Raw genomic sequence first — 23,413 nt, forward strand, 5'->3', positions numbered from 1 at the left:
ACCACATGTCCAAATCGAGTTTCAAAACACTGCATAAAAAAAACTTCAAATCATTGAATAGGTTAAATCATGATTTGTGTGATTCTTATTCACGAGTTTGATTTTCTAAGGAGATAATTACACTGAAAGACACTTTTATAACTCAAATAATAAAAAGAGTAACTTTTAGCTATTGGGTAACTTATTTCATTGTTTACGCTCAAATAACCCGAAATTACCCTTCGTGGATACGATAAGGTGGATTCGAAGAAGTGGATAGTAGATTAAAACTAAAATTTAAAAATAATTATTAGTTTTTCCCATCTGTTTTGTTTTGTATTTTCCTATATTGTGAAAGACATAAAATATTTTTTTTATTAAAATGAGTTATAATTTCATTTTTTCATTGTTTTAAGATCCATTATACTATAGTTTATTTATCAAGCAAAAAAATTTTCAAAAACATATGTATAAATATTTTTAAAAAATCAAAAGTATAGGTAGATATCCACTCCGATAATATGACGTGGATGATGTATAATGGATATACAACATGGACATGATTTGGTGGATATGTTTCATTGATATATTCGACATAGATATACATTTTACATTGTCCATAAGGTGGACGTGGATCATATGGATAGGTTATAAACAATGTAAAATGTATATCCATGTTGAATATATCAATGAAAACATATCCATGTAATCATGTCCATGTTATATATCTATTATGCATCATCCACATCATATTTTATATGTGGATACCTCAATGAAAACATATCCACGCATTCAAGTCCATGTTATATGTCCATTATGCATCATCCACATCATATTTTCTAAGTGGATATCTGCCTAGACTTCTGATTTTTTTTAAAAGTTTTATACATATGTTTTTGAAATTTTTTTGTTTGATAAATAAACTATAGTATAATGGATCTTAAAACAATGAGAAAATAAAATTATAACTCATTCTAACAAAAAAAATATTTTATGTCTTTCATAATACAGAAAAATACAAAATAAAATAGATGGGAAAAAATAATTACTGTTTTTGAAATCTGGGTTTTAATCTGCTATCCATTAGTTCGTATCCACCTTATCACATCCACGAAGGGCAATTTCGGATTAACAAAAAAATAAGTTACCCAATAGCTATAAGTGTCTTTTTTGTAAGAATGAAACTTGAAAGTGTCTTTGAATGTAAATAACTCTTTTCTAAGTAACAAGAGAGTTTTAAATAATTTAAGTTTGATTTATATAAAAGGATCAGAGTTTGTTTCTAATATTGCCCTAAAAGTAAACCTATAAAAAATTGGAAATTGCATTAAAAACCAAAGAAAAGAAAAAGGAAATATGAGCTACATACACAGGGGAGAAAAACATATTGCCAAGAAATTGCTTACTCAAAATCAAAGTGGTCCTTAAACATATTGCCAATAAATTGTGGCCTGAGCCAAGACTCGTTCACGGGTTACAAAAAGACCAAAGTTTTTACGGTCAATACAAAATATCACTTTTTTAACTTTTTTAGAATGGCTATAACCTAGCTGTACTTCTCTCATATGTATGAATCCGACGAGCAATTTCAAGCGCTAAGACCGGATCATTATCACCTGTATCATCACGTGGAGGATTTTGACAAAATGCAGAGGAAATTGACAATTAGAAAAAGGATAACAAATTCAAAAACATGCAACTCTGGTTAGGCTGAGACTTCACCTTTTCGTTGTAGAGACAACTACACTGACAACAATGGTTCAATGACATCTCCCGAAGCAATTGTATGCCCTGTATAGCCACAAATAAATCTATAAACCACCATAATGAATATATTTTTTGCGATTGGCAAATCACTATATCAAATTACCTCCACAGCGTAGCACAAATTTTCCAAGTCGAGGGAATCTGGAGGAACTTTCCATGCAAATGGATTTTGAAACCTGCAGAGAAAGATACTTTCCATATAAAATGGTTGTAACTTGTAATTTATGAGAGAAAAGAAAAAGGAAGAAAAAGAGAGCAATGAGAAGCAGACCTCTATTAAGCACAGAGCTTCTTCCCTATTTTTCACAGACATAATCTCCTGTTCAATGACTACTCCATCTTCAAGGACTCGAATATCTATGATTTCACAGTCTTCAATAGCTTCATGGATGTGAAGACTGGCCTTGTAACCAGGAAAGAAGATACCGCAATGGGGCTCCTTAAAAAATTTTACAGACGCAAAGAACCTCGTTACAGCAGGACAGGATCTCACTGCAAACAAAATGCAAACAAAATTATGTAACCAACAATGATTTCAAATCATTACAGTATAATCTGTGATTCTGTATTAATGAAGTCGTTAATTACTCACTAGTGCACAATAATAAGGAGCCTGATGTGACATCACCTGTACGACCAGCTAGATGTATGGTCAAATTATCACCTGGTTTGGCTTGACGAACTTTCTCATCATCACAATAGAGAGCTTGAACTTTAACATATGACTATCCATGGAAGTCATCAAAGAAAATAAGAATTGGAAATTACAAGAATACAATATGATATATGAGATTATAAAGAAACTTTGAAATTACCCCATTTGGCGAAATCGTCAAGAAATCACACTCCTGAATCCTGCCACTGTTCACCCTACCAGTAACAACAGAAGAATCCAGGTCCTTGTAGTGTTCAAAAATAGACATCCTACAATTCATAAAATCAATTTATGAATGCTACAACCAATATTTGATAACAGAGAACAAACTTCCAGAGAATCACGGACTTCAAAAAGGAGGGACAGTCAGCACCTGAATGGCCCAAGAGGATCCCCTGGCGGAACAACTTCCAGAGAATCAAGGACTTCAAAAAGGGTACGGCCACTCCACCAAGAACAAACGTCTTCCATCCTCTTGTCCATGTTGATGCCAATAAGACCCGAGATGGGCAAAAAGACGACATCTACAAAAAGAGTGAAAGAGGATAAGAACCAATTAGAACTCAGCGATATGAGAAGAGGATCTCCTTCTCGCAATATAGAACGTAGTCAGATAAGTTATGGTTTTTTTTACCTTCATTTGTGTCATAGCCAACGGATTGCAGAAACGGTACTACTTTTTCTTGAATTTCATTGTACCTGTCTTCCGACCAGTTGACGGTTGGATCATCCATCTTGTTCACAACAACAATCACTTTCTCCAAACCCAAACCTTTGGCAATTAGAACATGTTCACGTGTCTGCCCAATCATCTCCACCTACACATAGAGACGTGGGTTGAGCAGTTAATAGGCTGCTGAGACATGCCCATTTTGAGCACTAAAGAATCAGAAAGACTAACATCTAAGTGACTAACCTTCCCACCCTCCTGAAATCCAGTTTCAAATTCAGGTTCTCTAGCTGAAATCACCAAGACACCAATGTCTGCCTCGTATACTCCTCTGATCATATTTGGTACAAAATCCTTGTGACCCTACAAGTTTATGAAGTATAAGAGATTAAGAATAATACTCAATATCACTAGTAAAACAAAAGAAGAAAAACACTAAACATTCAAGATTAATGCCTTACTGGAGCATCCAACATGGTAACTATACTGTTCTTAGTGTCAAAATTTGCCCTTCCAAGTTCTACTGTGCCATTACGCCTTTCATATTCATCTGTATCCATTATATATGCCAAATGACTGCACAAACAACAAGAGTAAGTTGAGAGAGCAAAAAAATTTAAACAAAAGCATTCTTTATCGAACAAACCAGTTTACATTCACCAGCTTTCTCTATTATACTCATTTGCTTTTCTCTGACATTCTTGGATTTCTTCCTCGTCCACCTGACCAGTAAGGAGGAGAATTTGTCCTAGCATGGTAGACTTTCCACCCTCTGCAAAATGTTGATACTTTTGATTAGCCATTACAAATATCAGGAAAACTGAAAGTTTATGACGGGAATACCTGAATGCCCAATTAATACAACGTTCAAGTGTCTCCTTTCGTTCTCTAGATCATCCTCATTCATGGCGACAATCTCATCACGATACATCAAGGATCCTGACATCTTAAGTGAATCTGAAACCTACGCAGAAGATGAACAAGTTAAGAAAATAAACATTCATTGACTAGATAAGAAGATGAACAAGTTGAGAAAATAAACATTCATTGACTAGTTAAGAAGATGAACAAGTTGAGAAAATAAACATTTCTATCTTCTAACTATAACTATTGCGTGCACGCAGATGAGATGAGATGCCTCAAGCGACACAAAATCCCTACCCTCGAATGATTCGCAAACTTGTATGAAGAACAGAGAAACTACCAAGAACAAAAACTCGGAATCGCGTGCAAGCAGATGAGATAAGGGGCCTCATACGACACAAAACTCCTACTCTCGAATGATTCGCAAACAAGTATGAAGAACCGAGAAACTACCAAGAACAAAAGAGCAAATTCCGAGCTAAATAGAGAGTAATGAAAGACAATCGAAGGTAAATCAACAAATAAAACGCCTCAAGGGACACGAAAACCTTACCAAAGATTGGTTCGTCAAAGGATGAAGAACTGAAAATCATCAAGAACAAAAAGCAAAATCAGTACGAGAGAGACACAGAGGGAGACGATTGAACGGAAATCGAAAACTAAGATGCCTCAAGGAACAAAAAATCTTTACCGAAGGATGATTCGTAAGAAGAATGGCGAAATCCTCAAGAACAAGAGCAAAATCCGAAGGAGAGAGAGTGATGGAAGACGGTGAGTGACTTGTAAGGGGTTTTTTTGGTGAGGAGGTTCTGCGTTTAAAGGGCATTTTAGTCTTTGTCAGCTTTTATCCAATTCCGCCAAATTATTATTAGTGGTTTGTTTAGTGTGTTAACTTAACTTTTTAGTTTGTTAGTTAAACAAAATGACTAAAACGTATTATAGGCAAAAAAAATTAGTAGCGAGGGAAAAAAAAATTACAAATAATTGGAATATCTCTCTCTCTCTTTTAAATTTAGAGTTATCTCGTGCCAAGAACAAAGATAGATTCGAGGCAAACTAATGTAAAAACTCATAACCCGAAATTAATTTTGCCCTCAAGAAGAAGCTCACAAGAAACAGAGAAAAGGGGGAAAGCACAAAAGATCTTAAGATTATGTATTTCTTAAAATTATTTCTCACCAACACTTTATAGCACTACAGAATACCCAATTGATCAATTTAATTTTCCAACTATGTTGCATTTGATGCAAACAATTCAAATACCCTTTTTTCTCAAGCAAATCAGGAAGATTTGAGGTGATTCATATATATAACACAAAGAAGAGCCTTACAAGAAAAAGAAAAAAAAAGGGGAAAAATTAAGCAGCAGAATTAAGATCTTAACATTTGAACAAATTTGTGAAGATTAGAGAGCTGGCTTACCCGTGGATTAAGGCAAAAACTGCTTGTTCTGGTCAGATAATTGGTCTCTGTGTCGTAGCTTAAAAACTTTCTTGAACCAGTCTGGTCCGTTACATCTTGGTATCATCAGCCTATCCTCCTCTTTGAATAACCTATGGAGAAACAATTCAATGGAGAAGCCCATCAGCGAGATCAGATTCACAGCTGTAACTTAAAATCCACTTAACTATTGTAAGTCTAACAGATCTAACCTGATTTATTTGAGCGGTGGCCCGAAGGATCAAAAGAATCTTCATATGCGACGGGTAAAAATGCATAGATTGATAAAAAAAATATAGAGAGGAGATGTGGTACCTTGGTCTAAAGTGGTTTGGTTTTCTGGAGGAATCCCAAAGCACAAATTTTTAGCTTGGCTCTTTGTTCTTTAACCGTTGTCCCACAAGGTATAGACTTTTGGGATGGGGACTCCAAACTGATCCATCTTGCCTCAATCACGAGCCCATCTAATCTTTAATTGTGGAGTAATTCGGAAATAATAGCAAGGAAGGTGAATTTTACTCCACATCGAATCGCGAAGCTCTCTGCAATCTCTATCTAGATCTGGGAAGAAATTGACCATCTCTCTGAAGCTCCTAGCTTGGCAAGCCACGATCTACTGCCTCTGGATTGAAAGGAACCACCGTTAATGACTTCAAATCCGGCGACAACATCATCTCCACAATGGAAAGCCTAATCAAAAACAGGGCTTCAAGCCTCAGACAGAACCGACCACCCTTTGCTTCTAAACTTTCTGCAGCTCTGGTTCCACGGCTCACCTGCCTAGACTCGGCTCCTCTCCACTCTCTCCCGTTTATTTTCATCCACATAGGGTTTTCTCTCTCACGAAGAAGATTGCATCTACAAGATTACGATAAATAAATTTGGTGGTTGGTTTGTTCGGTATTCTCTTCTGGTTCTGGTTCTGGTTCAATTTTGGTTCTGGTTTTGGGTTTAGTTTTATTTTATTTGTGCTAATCCAACTAATTTTACCATGGTTCATAATTATTTCTAGGCCTGAATTTTACGGGAAGGTAACCCGTCCCGTCCCGTATCCATCCCGAAATTCCCGAATTTTTTGGGAAAGGGAAATTATAATTTCCCATTCGGGATTGAAAATAATATTTGAATGGGTAAGGGAAAGGATAGGGACGGGAATGGGATTACCCGAACTCCCCGTTGAATAATTATATAAAGTAAAATTTTAGAGATTTCGGTTATTTGAAATTTTTTTTTATAATAAATAATGATTTTTCTAATTTATTAACAAATAATAATTTAAAAAAACACAAAAATTGATTTTAATCTAATTATCTGAATTATCCGAAATTTTTCCTGACTCTTTTCCGTTCTTTTCCCAATTATATTTTATTTTAGGATTGTATGGAAAGTATGTTTTGATTCCCGAATTTCCTGTTCCCGTCCCATACCCGTAAATTCCCCTCCTGTTATTTTGTGGGAATACTTTGGGTAGTATATTCAGATTCCCGAAATTCTCATTCCCATCCCCTACCTGTCAATTCCCGTCCTAATTCCCGAAAAATTTAGGGCTAATTATTTCTATTCTCTGTGTGTAACTTGATTTTTTGGGCTACTTAGCTCCAAAAATACAAAACTCTGGGCTAGGCCCTGTAACTTTTTTTCTCATGCTTTACCATAGAAGAATTTGTTCAAAAAAGAAAAACAGATTAGAGACGTTTTTTTTTTAATCCTCAAACAGATTAGAGACGTTTATAGGTGGCTTTATCCATACATTATATAGGGTATTCATCCTTGGGTATTCATTAAGTCTCTAGCCTGAGAAACGTCGGTTTTCGCTTGGGGTCGTGCGTGTATACAATGTAGATATCTCCTTGGTACTCTGTCATGAAACACTGATCATCACTAATTTCAAAGAGTTTAGGAGGCGGTTTAAAAAGAACGTTCCATGACTTCGTATAGAGATCGAACATCCCTAAGCAACCTATCTTGCTGAGACAAATAGAAGACTCCACTGGAGAAAACTACATGTTGGAAACCTTTGTGTGTAAGTGGTAGCTGATTCATTAATGTAAAATTACTCCACTTTTTAGTGGTGGGGCGATATGTTTTGATACTGATGAATGTCATGGTGAAATCAGTGACCGCCAATAACACACAAGTACTCGATGTAGGAGCACATGAGAAATGAGAATTGCATCTGCGGCACACAAAAGAGGCCAAGCCACTTCAATACGCTCATGTTGTGTAAACAGATTGACAAGGAAGTTTTTAGTGAGATTTCTTCCTTGCATGAGTAACCAACTATCACTGGAATAACGTATCTCTGAACCGTGGGAAACTTAACAACATGTGTTTTACCGAGTGATGTTAATATAAGCTCATATGAATCTTTGAATATGGGCTAATGGGGATGAACATAACCCACGGGTCTTCTACCCGGACCAGAGCCTTGTGCCATGTCTTGCACACAACGGAAGCACGAATGTTGTCTTTCAACGACATGCGTTGCATTATCAGTAACGTGAGATCAAAGGGAAGGTTTGACCAAATTTTGTTACTTTTTTCTGCCTCCGCACTATTCTTCTGCTTCATCAATCATCATCGACCTTGTATGAACCATGGATATAGGTTTAAATTATCGGAGATTTATAATGTAGTGAGCTTTGTCGGATACAAAAAAAAAGGAATTCCTTTTTTGAAGATGCTTAGGAACAAGAAACATCTCAATTTCCTTTTTATACATTTCAATTAAATCACGTTCTCGATGAGATTAAAGAAAGAATATATTAAATCATGGTTTAGGGTTTTATCTAACGGGTGCAAATAAATTATTAATCAAACTAAATAAGTACCAACATTCAAAAGTCAAAACTTGGTCAAAATTCAGTTTATATTCAGATACTGTATAATAGATTAATATCCAAACCCGATCAAATGAATTTCCAAATTAGGAAGACCTTACTTTTTCTTGTTTTTTGACCCCAAAAAGAGAAAGAAAAAAAATAAAGAAGACACTCACACAGAACAAAGATGATCAATGAGCTTGAGCTTGAGACGAAGATTTTGTTTCTATGCACGAGACTTTTTTAATCCCAAACCACCAATCTTTGCACCTTTCGCAAACATTGGTATACTATAACCATTCAAGAGAAAGGCGTGAGCTATCTAGGAGAAAATGTTATGCTCTGAGACCAGTTGTTCAATCATCGTCACTCTCGTCTTGATTGCTTGGATGATTATTTTTCTGAGCTTGAAACATCTCAGCAATCTGAAAATAGGAAAAGGGTTAAGAAATTTAAAACCAGCCTAGTGATCTTGTCATTTCAAAATATAAATGTTTATAGGATGAGACTTCACCTGCTTAGATGACGTAGCCTCCTTTGGCTTCTTATCTTTCCGCACACGGATTAGACGAGGAAAACGTAGAGAAATTCCCTTTTTACCAAAACAAAATTGGACCAGTCAATATATATCATCACATATATAAATTCAAACCCCAAAAGAAAGGCAAATAAGTAAAACCTTATCAGGGACCACAATGCCTATGGCTGCACCATACTTAGGGCTAATTGTCAAGTCAGCTCCTTTCACTTCCCATACCTTTAAGCAAAAGCATCAGCAAAACACACTTTTGACCCATAAGATTTTTGCAGATAGTAATACAAGCAAAGCAAAACATAATCCTACCTCAGTGGGCTCGAACCAAACATGTGGTTTGTCGCTGTCACCAACACGATAGTCATGCTGGATAGTTTGACACATTGCAAACAACAAGAACTCAGTCAAGATACATATATGACACTGAAAAGGTCCAAGAGAAGAACGAAGAACGAAATATCCTACTTGTGGTTTGGCAATCATATGAGAGGAAAGAAGAGAATACAGCTCTTTAAGCTCGGCTTCAGAAAATCCAGTACCTAGTAGCCCAAACCGTATAATTAAGATATTGAACACAGACCATACAAGAAAATGTTAATGCATATATAACACTGACCTATTTTACAAATGCTCTGAAACTCTTCCTTTTTCTTGTCGTAGCAAGCTAATAAAAATGAGCCAAATAAACCTACAAAAGGAAATCATACCGATTTTTTAACAACATAACAAAAGGGTCAAAAAGTATACATTTTGATTGGGTTTGTTTTCACCTGCACGTTTGCCTTTGCCGTGAAAAGCACCAATTGGTACAAGATCAACAGAATCCCCAATGCTGCATAAATATATATAACCTTAAGAGGCAGACATTAAAATACTCCTCTATCTTTCGATTTATACTTCACAAAATTGTTGAAGAAGAGTATTATTTGCCTGTCCATATAGTCTTTCTTCAGTTTTAGCCAAATGCTTTTTCCAGGCTCATAGGTTGCATCCGAGTTCAAAGTCTTAATGACCAAACCTTCACAGCTGCAAAAATAACATTATATGGATCAAGAACTGAAACCTATCATAAAGATTACAAGAAGATACAGAGAACTGTTAGAAATATATACCCGATGTCAACAGAAGCTTCGAAAAACTCTTCTATATCATCTGTATCGCTCGATGTTAGAGCAGTTACAAACTGGAAATACCCAAGATCTTCCTCAAATGAATTGTATAGCTTCTGCTTGAATACAAATGATTATATAACAGTTGCTTTTAAAATAAAACCAAAGATATCAGAATTTACTGATATATATATATATGTCTAACCTCTCGGCGAATATCAAGATTCTCTTGGATAAGTTGTTGGCAATTTAAATATAACATGTCAAAAGCAAAGATGCATACGCCAACCTTGATATCACTCACTTTCACATTTTTACGCGCTCGAGTGCTCAAAATCTTGAAAAACAAGAATCAAGAAACATAATAAGCTAGACACTCTGAATATCAGAACCTCTCTATTCGCTACAATGAGTTACCTGAAAGGGAAGAATTTTCTTTTCCTCTCTGTCGAAAGCAACAACCTCGCAATCCAGAATAAAAGATTTCACAGAGGCCTTCTTTGATCTGCACAGAGAAGATTACAGTAGATTCAGTAGAAAGAAAAGACTCTCTCTTTCTAATCTTTTCAACAAAGTTACACTCACAAGTCTACCTTTTGAACGCACGAGCAACATCAGGGTACTTGCCAGTACTTCTTTCACCATTTCTACTGTATATCTCGAATATACCATCCTCCATATAATGTATCTGCAGTGTCAAAAACATAAAAGGTCTGTTTTCGGAATAAATATTCATCAGGTTTTTGAAGAATACACCAATACATCATCACCTGCACACGTTCACCATCATATTTGTATTCGCAAGTGAAAACGGTGCCCTCGAAGTTATTGAGTATCTGATCTATACTTTTAATTACTTTCACAAGCATGGGTCTAATTGGAACACCAAGTGTTAAGTTACAAGTTTTGGTAAGATTCCACACACCACCGGTTAGAAGAGCATGAACAATCATGTCGTAGACAGGAAGCACACTGTATACTCTTTTAACAATCTTCGCAGCCTACACAAGGATGGATCTATTGTAAGTCACAGAGCTCATAAAGAATAGATTTTGATACAAGAAAATGAAAGAGACGAGAGAGAGAAAGTGAAACCTCTTCTAAAGGAGACTTGATATTTGGTGGTGGCTTTGAGTGCTCTTCATTATACACAGCGGCTTGTCCCAATGCAGCTAAGACAATCTTACCCGAGAACCCTAACCGTAGATTTCCCTGCAGGGTTTCGAATAAGGAACCTCAAATAGGAATGAACAGAAGCAAAAAATTGTGAACGAGCCTGTACATACCTCAAGTAAACGAGTTAAGTAAAGAGTTTCACAGTCTGTTGTTTCAACAAGAAGTCCTGTAATCCGATTCTTCTTATTTCTCTGACTATCTTTTCCACTTTCCTGTGATAATAGTCCCACTCCTAATCAATCAAAGCCTAACCAAAACATAACAGAGTAAGGGCTTTGTAATATACCTTAGCGATTTGTCGAAATGTATCAAAAACCTTGACAATAGTCAAAGGTTTAGGCTTGAAGTTGAAAACCGTAGCTTGAGAGGAACGGCTTTCTGTTACTAAAAGCCACAAGTCTGCTAGTTCCTATACAATTCGACAAGTGACACAGTAAACAACAACAAGAAAGAAAAAATTTCAGAACTTTATAAGCAAGCAAGCACATTCAACATACCGTTTTCAGAAGCTGCTCAACTTGAGCATCTGATCTATTAAAAGCTTCGGAGATTGCCTTTGTAATGGAACTTTTAACGATACCCAATTCAACACCTTCATGAACAGGAGCGATCTCATTCGCAGCGAGATAAACCGTAGCGATCAGATTTTCAGGAGTCGTGGCGATCACGGTTCTCAACATGTTACACAGGACATCAGTGATCACAATCCGACCACTTTTTCTGTTGTTTTCGATTGAAATCAGATCAAAAACCAAACAGAGAAACATAAACGGAACTCTCTCTCCTTTCTCCCACCAAGCCACTGATTCAGGATCGAAACTATCGGGATTACTCTTCAGAAACCCGATTCTGTTCTTCAGTTCAGCGATTTTGATCAAAGCCCTAGACTTTGAGTCTTCAACAGTAGATAAAGAATCCGATTTGGGTTTTACGGAATCAGAAACAGGTTTCGAAACAAGGGTTTTGTCCGAACCGGCGGTTCGGGTTTCGCCGAGTTTCCTTTTCTTCGGCGAGCTTGACGAAGTGGAGGTCGTCGTCTTCTTCTTGGCGGATGCGGCTCGAGCATTGGACATGAGAACGTGATGTGCAGAGGGGCGAGATGGCTCCATTGGCTCTCTGTGGCACGAGCTAAGGAGTAAAGTTGGGAACTTGACGGAGAAGAATGGAGAAATTAGGGTTTTTGATTACAGAGAGATACAAAAGTAAGCATCGGAAGCAGTGTGTTCTGTTTCTATAGTGCTCTGTTTTTATGCTCTACTAAGCTTCTCGTGGAAGCTTCATTTTCGAATATATTAATAGAATTATAATTAATTAATTTCTTTGTCAATTGACAAATCTTATTATATACATTCAAGATGAGATAAAGTACTTCAATGTTGGAGAATAAGTATTTGGATTTTCAATATGAAATCATTCTTCTCGAACAATGTAACATCCCGGGTATATATAGAAAGGCTTATAAAAATTGAATTGATTATCTATTTTATTAAAGTTCATTTATCTTTTCTTTTGATTTTGAGAGAGCTCCAGAGTTAAATGTGCTTAAAGCTGAACAACTCTCGAATAGATGACCTACCGAAAACTAATTCGCGGTACCGTATGAATAAAGACAAACGCACGAAAAAAAATCATATGATGATTGTAGGGATAATAAACAAGTTTTACGAGCCTCCCAAAATAACACACCGACCATCAGACAGTGGTGGCCCAACAGGCCTAGAAAGAAGACGCTAGGCCAACGGACCTAGAGAAAAGACATTGGATTCATTGGAAAGAATATGTTCAAAATTAATAGCCGATCCAGATGAAATGTGGGATTAGAATCTCACTATAAATGATCGATCCGTCTGATTCCCAGAAAGGAAGGCGGGATCGGGATCTCATAAATGAGATCACTAAAATTTTTATTGGCATCTACGATTTGATTTGCGATATTAAAACTTGCAGGCAATTAACATAATTACTTCTAATATTCTGAAATTAGAGGTTATACCTCAAATGGTGACCAATGATGAAGCCTATCAACCGCCCAAAACAACTGATGCAAGGCCTTAACGGAAAATTATTTGTGCAGAAATTAAATTTTGGGCTGTGTTTTTAAAACCGGATAGGTAATCCAACCGAAAAAGCTCTAAGATTATGAGTTAATATGATTCGACTAGGTTCAAGTGGGTTTGATTGTTAATTAAATATTAAATAAAATTCTTCAATAATTATATTGTTTGTAAAAATTTTATCAAACAACAATCAATCAACGTAAAAAGGAAAAAAAGAAAAAATAATAATGATTTAAATTGAGTTCGGTTTTTTGGCAGTTCAATCCAGTTTTCTACCGGTCTAACCTTCTGTGGGTTTTAGTATAAATTCAAACCGACTAAATTTCTGGTTTGCAGTTTAATCTGGTCAGACCGCCAGTCCGGTCCGATCCAATTTTAAAAACACAGAATTTGGGTTTAGGCTGAACTTTCTTTTTGTCTACTAATGGTTGAACCTGTTATCTGACCGTCAAATTTTACGGTTTATTATTAGACCAATTTTGAGGTCACAAATTTTAGAAGAGATCTGTTACCATTTTTCAGCAAACTATTTCATTAATATCTAAAAAATGGTTACAAAGTCGATATATAAAACATTCGAACATGGGATCCCTTTGGATTACCCTTTCACCCAACTAGGTGACTACTCAGACATGGCTGAGGTAGACATCATCATCGGTTTAGAACTAAGAATAAGAAAAGTAAAAGAAACAAAGTTGCAGAAAAACTTCTCTTATTGAAGACAGTATGGCGATGGAGAGCTTCTAAAAATGCATAAAAATAAAATCTATAACTATGAATGAGTTCTCTTTCAAAGAGAAGAAAGAGGCTCTCTTACAAAAGACCTAAAAATGAGTATTTATAGTGTTTCTCTAAGTCTTGGGCATCTAGGACTTGTAAAATGGGTGCAGGAAGTGTCTTGGGTCTTAGTTGGGTTCCTGGGGTTCGGACATAGGTCCACCGGGGGTGAAACCTCCTGAGCCGCGGTGGGAAGAAGGCTGGCCGCGGGTGAAAGCACTTGTGCTTGACTGGGCTTGTGTTGATTGGCCTTCAGTGCATTGATGATATTTTCAGATCTAACCGTTTGATTGCTTTGATTCCAAGTGTGTTGGAAAGCTGGTTATCTCCAAATTTGGGGATGATCAGACGGTGAGAAAGTCTTCTTTGGTTGCCAAACTTCTGACGACCTAAATTTATCCAAAAATGTACTTTTGCTCCAAAATGTACTCCAAAGTCCCAAGTTTCCTGAAAAGCCTTTTAAAACTCCAAAACATAGAAAACACTTATAAAACCTTTAAAACTGAGTAAAAACACCTGCATAAGATATTGAAAGTGATTCATAAATTAAAAGTGGTCAAAATCAGGTGTTATCAACTCCCCCAGACTTAACCTTTGTTTGTCCTCAAACAAAACCAAAGATCTAAACCTGGAAAAGAGGTTTGAAAATCGCAGGAACTAACAAAATCTCAGAGACCATGCTTCTAAACTAGAGTTAGTCATTATGCTCAAATCAAGGATAGTCTAGAAAATTTTCACCAAAGCACAAGCATAACTAGTCGATTGATCCGTCATGCAAAAGTCTACACACTTAAACCTATCCTCTAGTCAACTAGCTCTTAACATTTATTTATAAGTTCCAGTGTTCTCATCAAAAGAAGTTTAGCAAGGCAATCAAGGCTAGGCATTCAAAATGGCTGTTTAGAAGGTGAGGCTTTTAGTGTTTAGGGTTACCTTTTCTGGAGAGACAAGATATTATGCAAAACAGCAAGAGAGGGTGGAGCTGTTGATATCCACAGTTTCCAGTCACATTCTTCTTGCTTTAAGATTCTTGATCTCCCTTCTTCAGGTTCTTCTCATAACTCCCCCAGACTTAGATTTTTGTCCAGGTTTAAAAACCAATGCTCACAAATGAATACTTGCAGGCTTTGCTTCAAACAATTTTCCACTACCTTAGACTCATTAGGCTTTTAGTTTCCTTTCCTTTCATTCTTTTTCCTCTTTTTCGATTTTTTTTTTTTTTTTTTTTTTTTTTAGAAAAGGGAAACCACCTTTGGATTGAGAGTCTTAGGAAGCACAAAATTTATCTTTAAATTCAAGCTTTTTGAGGCACCATCGAGCTTTGATAGGATTGCTGATACTCCTCTTTCCCAAATTTCTTCAGTCCTTCTCTAGAGTGACTGAAAACCATGTTGTTCCTCCCTCTCCGGCGTTTTTGCGAATATCTGCCAAAAGAGCTAAAGAGAGAATGCATGAAGTTTGAAATAATGGTTCTGGGTAAAGGGTGTGTTACCAGCTAAAGATGAACTGGCCATCTAGGACAACAAAGAGTGGTAATAATGATGTAAAGATATCCTAGATGTGTATCATGATGTCTGCTAAAACCAATGATGAAAAAATTAGATGTCAAGATTATGTTCAAGTAAAATGAACTAGTCTATCATGTCAGGACAAGTCTCCATGAATAGAAGTTCTCTGGTGGGAGTTCGTAGTGCAAGTACTTTAGCTACCGCCTAGTCTTGTACTAACCACAAAGAAACTAGCATGAAAAGTCTAGAAGCACATGGGTCTTACTCATCATAGTTTTGTGTCAAACATTCCTGAAAAATATTCAAGGTCTTTTAATAAGCATAGAAAATTTTAAAAATTGCAGAAAAATATTAGAAACAAAGAAAAATAGATTAGTACGGATAGACATCCTTCCCCAGACTTAAATCACACTGTCCCCAGTGTGAAAAAGTTGGTGAGAAGATGGTGAAATAAAAGCAAAAGAGTCTAAAATAAAAGAAAAAAAATGGTGATAGAACCGTGGGCATGATGTGGTGATGGATAGGCGCCTATGTCTCATGGCTGTCATCTATCTCTGTAGATGAGGAGTCATCAGACCAGCGGATCTTTGGTAGTTTCTTCATGCGCCTGTTGATCTTCTCTTGCTGATCAAGCTTCTTCTTCAAAGCTGCAAAGTCTGCATCACTCCTAGTGGATGCTCTGAAATGAGAAGAACTGGCTCTGAATGAGGATGGTGCATGGTGTAGTCTCCTGATGTTTGCAGCTACCTCTCTCTTAGCTTTTGCAGCCAGAAATTGCTTCATGGTCAGAGGTCATAGTGGCAAAGATGGTAGGAAGTCGCTAGTCTCAGGTTTCCATCCTGGGTCTAAACCATCTCGGAGACGGGGCATTGAATCCGATGGAAGTAGTACCTTGTACTCGGTGGAGCTGGTGGAGAACTTGTAAGCAAATCTAATTGGGTTCATCTTGGCCCTGATGATAGTCCTGTCTCTAGAGAACTGAGAAAGATTAAACCAATCCTCTCTAAGAGGTGTCTCAACTGAAAAATCGACTCCTGCTGCTAACATAAGTGAAGTGATGATGCTCCCAAAAGCTGGTGAGTAGTCTTGACAATCAGATGTAAGCATCTCATGCTTAACTTTCACTAGGTTCGTTGCAATGATACAAGCAAAGCAAGGAAACCTGGGGTGATCTACGAATGGTAGCTGTAGTGTCACCAACTCTGGCTTAAGGACATTCGCTTGATTGGCTCGTGAAAACACAGTGTGTGTTATTAGCTTATGAACATAGCGAACAGCAGGATGAGAGAGTAATGATGCCTTGGACCTTCCTTTGTCATAAACTCCATAACCCATCAGCTTCCAAAGATCCTCATCTGGATCCTTCTCCAATGCAATCTCATCACAATAAGGCAACTTCAAATCATCACATATCTCTAAGATGGTAAGATAGTAAGGATGACCTCCAATAGAGAATGAGAGTGAGCCATCTAGAGCTCTAGGAGTAGTTTTCTTCTTGTAGCTCAAAGTTGCTGATGCAAGGAACTCCTTGGTGTGGTTCTCATAGATCTGAAAGTTCTTCTCCATGAATGATCTCATTCCAAGCCTATCAAGATACCATATCACATCTTCTCTGATTCCAAGCATCTCAAGAGTTGAGTAGTCAATTGCTGGAGTTGGCTTGATCTTCAGCTTCTCAAGCTGTGGCAAGCAATCGATGTCTAGGTCAATGGCTTTACCAACAAACTTCACTTTCGGCTTAGAGGAAGGCTTGACTCTTCTTGGGAAAGATAGCTGAGTGGAGGTCTGCTCAATCTTTCCTGAAAAGATTCTTCTTTGCGAAGTAATGAAGGTGGATAGAGGCTCATACTCAGTTGTGTCTCGTTCAATGCATCATATGTCTCCTGCGAATGGGGCTTTTTTGCATGAGAGCTCTTCTTGGTTCGAATCAGTCAAACTTGAGAGAGATCCATGACCTGCAAAAACGAGATTCTTGAGACAAAGGATAAATCAAGCTGCTTTGGTATCAATTTTTATGAACAAGGTGTTTATAGAGAAATCACAAACACATTATCATGACAAACAAGCTGTAAATGCATCAAACATTACAAAATCTGAGAATTTCTGGTCAAGTACGATATACTGATGTTCAACACATGAAATTTCTAAATCAGGATGATGTTTTATGCTCACTCACATGTAATCTAATCCATTTTTCTATCAACAAGAACCAAACAATCCAGATTTGCAAAGCTGAACCAAACAGATCTCCAAATTTCGATTTTTTTAAAGTTCAAATCTCTGATTTTCGAAAATTTCAAATCTATATGGTCTAAGTGTTTAATCATGCAATTAAACTACCCAGTAGTCTAGCCTTAAGTTCAAAGACAGTTTCCAATCATCCTAAGGTGAATTTCTACTCATTCTAAGAAAACCCTAAATCTGAGTTCTTAAGAAAAAGGTGAGAAATTTGAGCTCATACCTTGATGAAAGTGTTATGTGATGATAGATTTGAAATCTCCTTTGAAAAAGAGTGAGATATGTTCAAAAATTTAGAAAGGATTTGTCAAGTTTGAAATCTGTCTTTTTCTCTAGATGACCAAGCTTGTTGGGGGAGATGAAGAGAAAAGACCTTTTTGATCTTTTAAATCCTCTTTTTATTTTAAAAAGGTGTTTATCCTAAGAAAAATTTTATTTTCAAAAGTTTAGAAGACTTACTTGGCGTGTTTAACACGGAAATTATGCTTCGGGAACTTCCTGGTTAAATCCCGGAATGAAACGGGGAATTGAAGTTCCGATTTACGGGAAACAGGGAAAATTCGCCTGGGAGCCAGAACAGGGACGGCCGCGGGCCAGGCGTGCCCGCCCGCGGTAAAGACGAGTCGGGCCGCGGCTGAAGTGCGCGGGCCGCGGTAAACGATGGGTCGGCCGCGGCTGAGTTGATCGCGGCTGAGTTGATCGCGGCCGCAGAAAATGCTTCTGGGAGTTCCCGGTTTCTCTCGTTTTCCTGCTTTCTCCTCCTATCTTTTTGTATTTTCTGTTTTTTTGAATGTTTTTGGTTTTTTTGTGTTTTATTAAAGCCTGAAATGCATAAAAAGAAAAGAAATCAAATAGAAAAGAAATAAAAAGAAAAGAAAATCATACCAAATGGGTTGCCTCCCATTAAGCGTTTTTGTTTAAAGTCTTTTAGTTAGACTCTTGGCAGGATTAGGATTCAGAAGAAGAGTCAGGACCTCTTGAATTAAGAGTCCTTGTGGTCCTTCTTAGCCTGAACATTGGATTTCCTTCATCTTGAATCAAAATCTCTTTTCCTTTCTTAAGGATTTTTGCATCCTTGAGGACATATTTTGTTTTCTCAACAATTCCTCCAAGATTTTTCTCCTTTTCCTTGCTGCTGTCTGGTGGCACCACTATCTTGATGTTCCCAAATTGCCTAGATTCAACTGCTTTTAGTTCCTTCTTGTCCTCCAACACCTTCTCCTTGTCCTTGTCTTTTTTATTTGGAGCTTGGTCTGGTGTGGTCTTATAGAACTTTCTCCTGTCCACATTTAAGAAAACTAAACAGCGATTTGCATGGTCAATAACAGCACCTACAGTGGCTAAGAATGGGCAACCAAATATCAAAGGTCTGTCTTTGTCCTTGTCCATCTCAAGGACTTAAAAATCGGTTGGGATTGTTTTGTTTCCAATGATCAGTGGCAAGTCTTGGATAATTCCTTTTGTTCTCTTTTGAGATGAATCACCAAAGATTATCCTTACTGGAGATGGGACAAATGTACCTATACCAAGTTTCTCAGCAACAGATTTTGACATGACATTCACATTAGCACCAGAATCACATAAACAATCTGAAAATTCAATTCCAAAGATTGAACAGGTGAATGAGAAACGCCCTGGATCCTTAGACTTTTTGAGTCTTTGGTCAGGCAAGCATTTGGGTACCTTAACTGGAATGACTCGGCTTCTCTCATGCTCGGTTTCAGAGTCCTTTATGAGAGGTTCAGGCGTCAATCTCCCCATAGAGTCTACGACAGGTTCTTCCTCCAAAACTGTTGTCATAGCATTACAGAACTTCATTGGGTTATCTTCTACTCTCTCTGGTAAAACTCCTGGTTGTCTCTTCATTGAATCTGCAGTTTGACCTATCTGATGTTCCAACTTCTTGACATGGGTCGCAAGAGATTCGAACTTCCCATTTAAATCAGTGTAGATAGAATCGATCTTCACCCCCATTTCCCTGAATGAATTCTCAAATTCTCATTGCCTTGAGTAGTCTGCATCATAGTTTGTTCAAGCGATTTTACCTGATTACTTAGCTGGGAAAGGGTTGCTTCTAATCTGTGCTTGTTGAGGATTGAATGCTGGTCTTTGTTGGAAGTTCCCTCCTCCATAGTTTGCACCTTGAAACTTGTTTTGAAAACTCCTTTGCTGTTGTGGATAGGGCTGATTTTTGGCTCCTTGATTTCTGTATGAGAGATTGTTGAAGTTGGCACCAGAGTTCCTAAAATTGTTGTTGAAAGTTGGACTAAATTGATTATGATATGCCTGGGCTCCCATAAAATTGATTTCTTCCTCTTGGTATATGCCATCGTCTGCATATCTTCCATCTTCCTCATTTCCTACAGCAATATCACAAGCATGTATATTCTTGTTTTGAGACTTAAGAAGTTGACTTACCATGCTTTTTAGCTCAGCAATCTCCCTTGATTCATGACTAGTGATAGTCTTCTTTGATCTGTCATACTCGGGGTTGTTGTTGCAGTTAGCTACAGCCAGATTTTCGATGAGTGTTATCCCTTGTGGTATGGTTTTTGAACTGAAATCTCCATTGCTGGCAGTGTCAAGAGAAAGTTGATACTTCTGCTGAAGTCCTCTGTAGAAGGTACTTAAGCAGGTTTGCTCCAGAGAAACCATGATAAGGGCAGTCTCTCTCATACTCCTTGAATCGCTCCCAGGCTTCATAGAATGATTTTATTGGGCCTTGTTGGAAACTTTGTATCTTGTTTCTCAGCTGGTTCGATCTTGACTTGGTGTAGAAGTGGTTCAGGAAAGCTGACTTGCATTCTTCCCATGAAGTAATAGAACCAGATGGCATAGATTTCAACTATCTAAAAGCTTTATCACTTAGAGAGAAAGGAAAAAGCTTACACTTCACAAAGTCCACAGTTTCTGGAGTTGTTCTCACCATTCCAGAGATTTCTTCAAAAAGATCAATGTGATCCATTGGATGCTCAGTAGAGATTCCATGGAATTGGTTCTGCTTCACCAAAGAGACAATTTGAGGTTTTATCTCATGATTTTCTCTTGGAACAAGGATTTAAATAGTTGATCGATTTTGAAAGTGTTGGTGAGGTGCATCGAAATTGGCAATGAGTCTGTTCCAATGCTGTCTTCTCGCCGGATTGGCAAGCTGTATTGGTCGATTGGCTTCTCTAACAACTGGTGGAACAATGTTTTCATCATTCCTTCTTCCTTCAGCATCGGCCTGGTCTTGTCTCCTTTGGTTTTCAGCGGCTTGAGCAGGATGAAGAGGGACTCGGTTTCCCTCTTCATCGAGTTGTGGCTGTCCATCTTTTTCATGAACAGCATCTAGGTCATCACCATGAACTGAATCACGGTCATTATCTCCAATGTGATCCTCCTGATCACGGTTTAAAAGATTTTCCCGATGGGCATTAGGATTGGCCATCTTGAGCGTTTTTCGTCTGAGTTTCCTAAGTGCTCTTTCGTGTTTGTCAATCTCGTCTAAGGGCAATACGATTTCGTCAGGATCTCTCCTAGTTTTCATGCACCTGTGAGCAAAGAAAGCAAAGATAAAAAGAGGAGTTAGAAAATCTCCAGCAGAACTCAAAAATCTTGAGGTTTAGGATTGAAATTAGATTAAGAAGTCAAGTCAACAGCGACAGATCCCCGGAAACGGCGCCAAAAACTTGATGTGAGTGCAGTGGGCAACACAAGTTTTACCCTAGACAAGCCGCAAGTGCACAGCAAACGCAGTAGTACTTAGGGATTGAATCCACAGAGATCTGTGTGTTGAGGACTTCTAACTGATGCTAAAACAATCGTAAACTTAATCTAATAAAAAATGGGTTTTGGTTTGTCACTAAATCTAATTATGCAGAGAATTAAAAAGGGCTTTAAGTAAAAATCGGTTGAAAAACAGTAAGGAAAAAGCGCTGGGTTCAAGGTTCATCTTTAGGGTTCATGTTCTAAAACATAAGGAATTTAGGCAAAGATTTTCTATGACTCTGAAACTAGGATAGACACATGTAAGATTAGCCGACTCTCGTCACCCTAATCATCTAATCACTTGTTCATGGCAATTAACTCTCGCTCTCATGCCAGAACAAGATCATGCTTTGTAGATCGAAATCCATCTCTGCTTACGTATCCTCCGTAGGTAGCTTTCGTCTCCTACGACGGGGACGTCCATAAGATCCGGTTCAGGCAACCCATATACAACACTTTCGGGGCTCGGATTAAACCTAGGATCGGATTCTGGGTGATCAATCCAGAATTACCGCTTTGAGAATTGGATGAATGGGACAATCATGTTAAAAATTGAAATCATTTTTCCTAAAAACCTAGATGTCATTTGAACATGGGATCCCTTTGGATTACCCTTTCACCCAACTAGGTGACTACTCAGACATGGCTGAGGTAGACATCGCCATCGGTTTAGAACTAAGAAGAAGAAAAGAAAAAGAAACAAAGTTGCAGAAAAACTTCTTTTATTGAAGACAGTATAGCGATGGAGAGCTTCTACAAATGCATAAAAATAAAACCTAATACTATGAATGAGTTCTCTTTCAAAGAGAAGAAAGAGACTCTCTTACAAAAGACCTAAAAATTAGTAATTATAGTGTTTCTCCAAGTCTTGGGCATCTAGGGCTTGTAAAATGGGTGCAGGAAGTGTCTTGGGCCTTAGTTGGGTTCCTGTGGTTCGGACATAGGTCCACCGGGGGTGAAACCTCCTGAGCCGCGGTGGGAAGAAGGCTGGCCACGGGTGAAAGCACTTGTGCTTGACTGGGCTTGTGTTGATTGGCCTTCAGTGCATTGATGATATCTTCAGATCTAACCGTTTGATTGCTTTGCTTCCAAGTGTGTTGGAAAGCTGGTTGTCTCCAAATTTGGGGATGATCAGACGGTGAGAAGGTCTTCTTTGGTTGCCAAACTTCTGACGGCCTGAATTTATCCAAAAATGTATTTTTGCTCCAAAATGCACTCCAAAGTCCCAAGTTTCCTGAAAAACTTTTTAAAACTCCAAAACATGGAAAACACTTATAAAAATTTTAAAACTGAGTAAAAACATATGCATAAGATATTGAAAGTGATCCATAAAAGTGGTCAAAATCAGGTGTTATCAATGTCGATTCTTTATTTTAATTGTGCTGATTTAAATTTATGTCTTCTAACCAAAAAACGTTGGATCATAAGTTTTGAAGTGGTTTGTTTTGATGGCTGGCTATTCTTTTTGGCCAGAAGTAAAAACGAAAACAAGCCAGAAAACCAAGAGATGGTTTTCGAGATGAAGTTCCACAACGAAGGGCATCAATGTAGTATCTGTACATTCAATTCTAGCTTTAGCTAAATAAATCATAAGCATCATGTAATTATTTCTCTTTTTATTTCAAGAAGAAGAAGAATACGTAGTAAAAGCGTGTCAGATCTTTAGGTTCATTGTAGTTGTCTACGTATTTAAAAAATCTTTAAAGTATAAGGCAAAGAATAGCAAAAAGAAGACAAGAAAGGAGAAGGATACAGCTATTAAGATGAAGGTAATTCTTAAGTCATCTAAATGTTTTTTCAATTTGTTTATTATCCTGTTTGTTATTTCGTTTTAAATAAATCGTCATTGTTATCTGATTTTTTGTTTAGCTTTCCAATTTTGTGGTCTAAACTACACAACCAAAGAATGAGAATGGGAATAAGAACAAGAAGATGATAAGGAGGAGTATTGTTGTGATCTTGATGATTATATATGAAAGAGAGGTTATGATCTATGTGCCAGATTTGCTTTGTTCTTGATTTGCGCACACTTTGATTTGCTATATTTTGTTATCTATATATGGTTT

The 23,413-nt window shown here is 37.4% G+C and overlaps 2 protein-coding genes and 1 non-coding gene across 6 annotated transcripts; 1 reads left to right on the plus strand and 2 right to left on the minus strand.

Annotated features, from left to right (window-relative positions):
* Positions 1–1,364: 1,364 nt before the first annotated feature.
* LOC18022725 (eukaryotic peptide chain release factor GTP-binding subunit ERF3A) lies at positions 1,365–6,209 on the minus strand. Of its 4 annotated transcripts, none has more exons than XM_006405659.2 (16): positions 5,691–6,209; positions 5,358–5,488; positions 4,627–4,744; positions 4,489–4,517; positions 3,915–4,035; positions 3,732–3,843; positions 3,533–3,647; positions 3,318–3,434; positions 3,036–3,219; positions 2,775–2,925; positions 2,562–2,670; positions 2,339–2,471; positions 2,018–2,238; positions 1,850–1,922; positions 1,702–1,770; positions 1,365–1,595 (listed from the first exon to the last, which is right to left on the minus strand). In XM_006405659.2, exons 5-15 carry the CDS (start codon positions 4,015–4,017, stop codon positions 1,721–1,723), a joined length of 1,368 nt encoding a protein of 455 aa, XP_006405722.1. In that variant the 5' UTR covers positions 4,018–4,035; positions 4,489–4,517; positions 4,627–4,744; positions 5,358–5,488; positions 5,691–6,209; the 3' UTR covers positions 1,365–1,595; positions 1,702–1,720. The 4 variants fall into 4 exon arrangements, with proteins under 4 accessions (XP_006405722.1, XP_024014586.1, XP_024014587.1 ...); XM_024158818.1 differs by having other exon boundaries at positions 3,726–3,843; XM_024158819.1 differs by having other exon boundaries at positions 3,718–3,843.
* A 2,134-nt stretch (positions 6,210–8,343) lies between these two features.
* On the minus strand, positions 8,344–16,142 carry LOC18022728 (DNA ligase 1). Its single transcript, XM_024158668.1, has 18 exons — positions 15,937–16,142; positions 11,515–12,145; positions 11,304–11,426; positions 11,128–11,229; positions 10,937–11,053; positions 10,612–10,842; positions 10,435–10,529; positions 10,259–10,346; positions 10,047–10,178; positions 9,845–9,957; positions 9,663–9,758; positions 9,503–9,564; positions 9,349–9,420; positions 9,198–9,271; positions 9,042–9,098; positions 8,877–8,954; positions 8,712–8,789; positions 8,344–8,622 (listed from the first exon to the last, which is right to left on the minus strand). Exons 1-18 carry the CDS (start codon positions 16,140–16,142, stop codon positions 8,554–8,556), a joined length of 2,424 nt encoding a protein of 807 aa, XP_024014436.1. The 3' UTR covers positions 8,344–8,553.
* A 4,103-nt stretch (positions 16,143–20,245) lies between these two features.
* LOC112088705 lies at positions 20,246–20,351 on the plus strand. Its single transcript, XR_002900650.1, has one exon. It is a non-coding gene; the product is annotated as a small nucleolar RNA R71 (small nucleolar RNA).
* Positions 20,352–23,413: the final 3,062 nt, after the last annotated feature.

This window comes from Eutrema salsugineum, unplaced genomic scaffold (assembly GCF_000478725.1).
Source record: "Eutrema salsugineum unplaced genomic scaffold, Eutsalg1_0 scaffold_14, whole genome shotgun sequence".
Taxonomy (NCBI): Eukaryota; Viridiplantae; Streptophyta; class Magnoliopsida; order Brassicales; family Brassicaceae; genus Eutrema; species Eutrema salsugineum.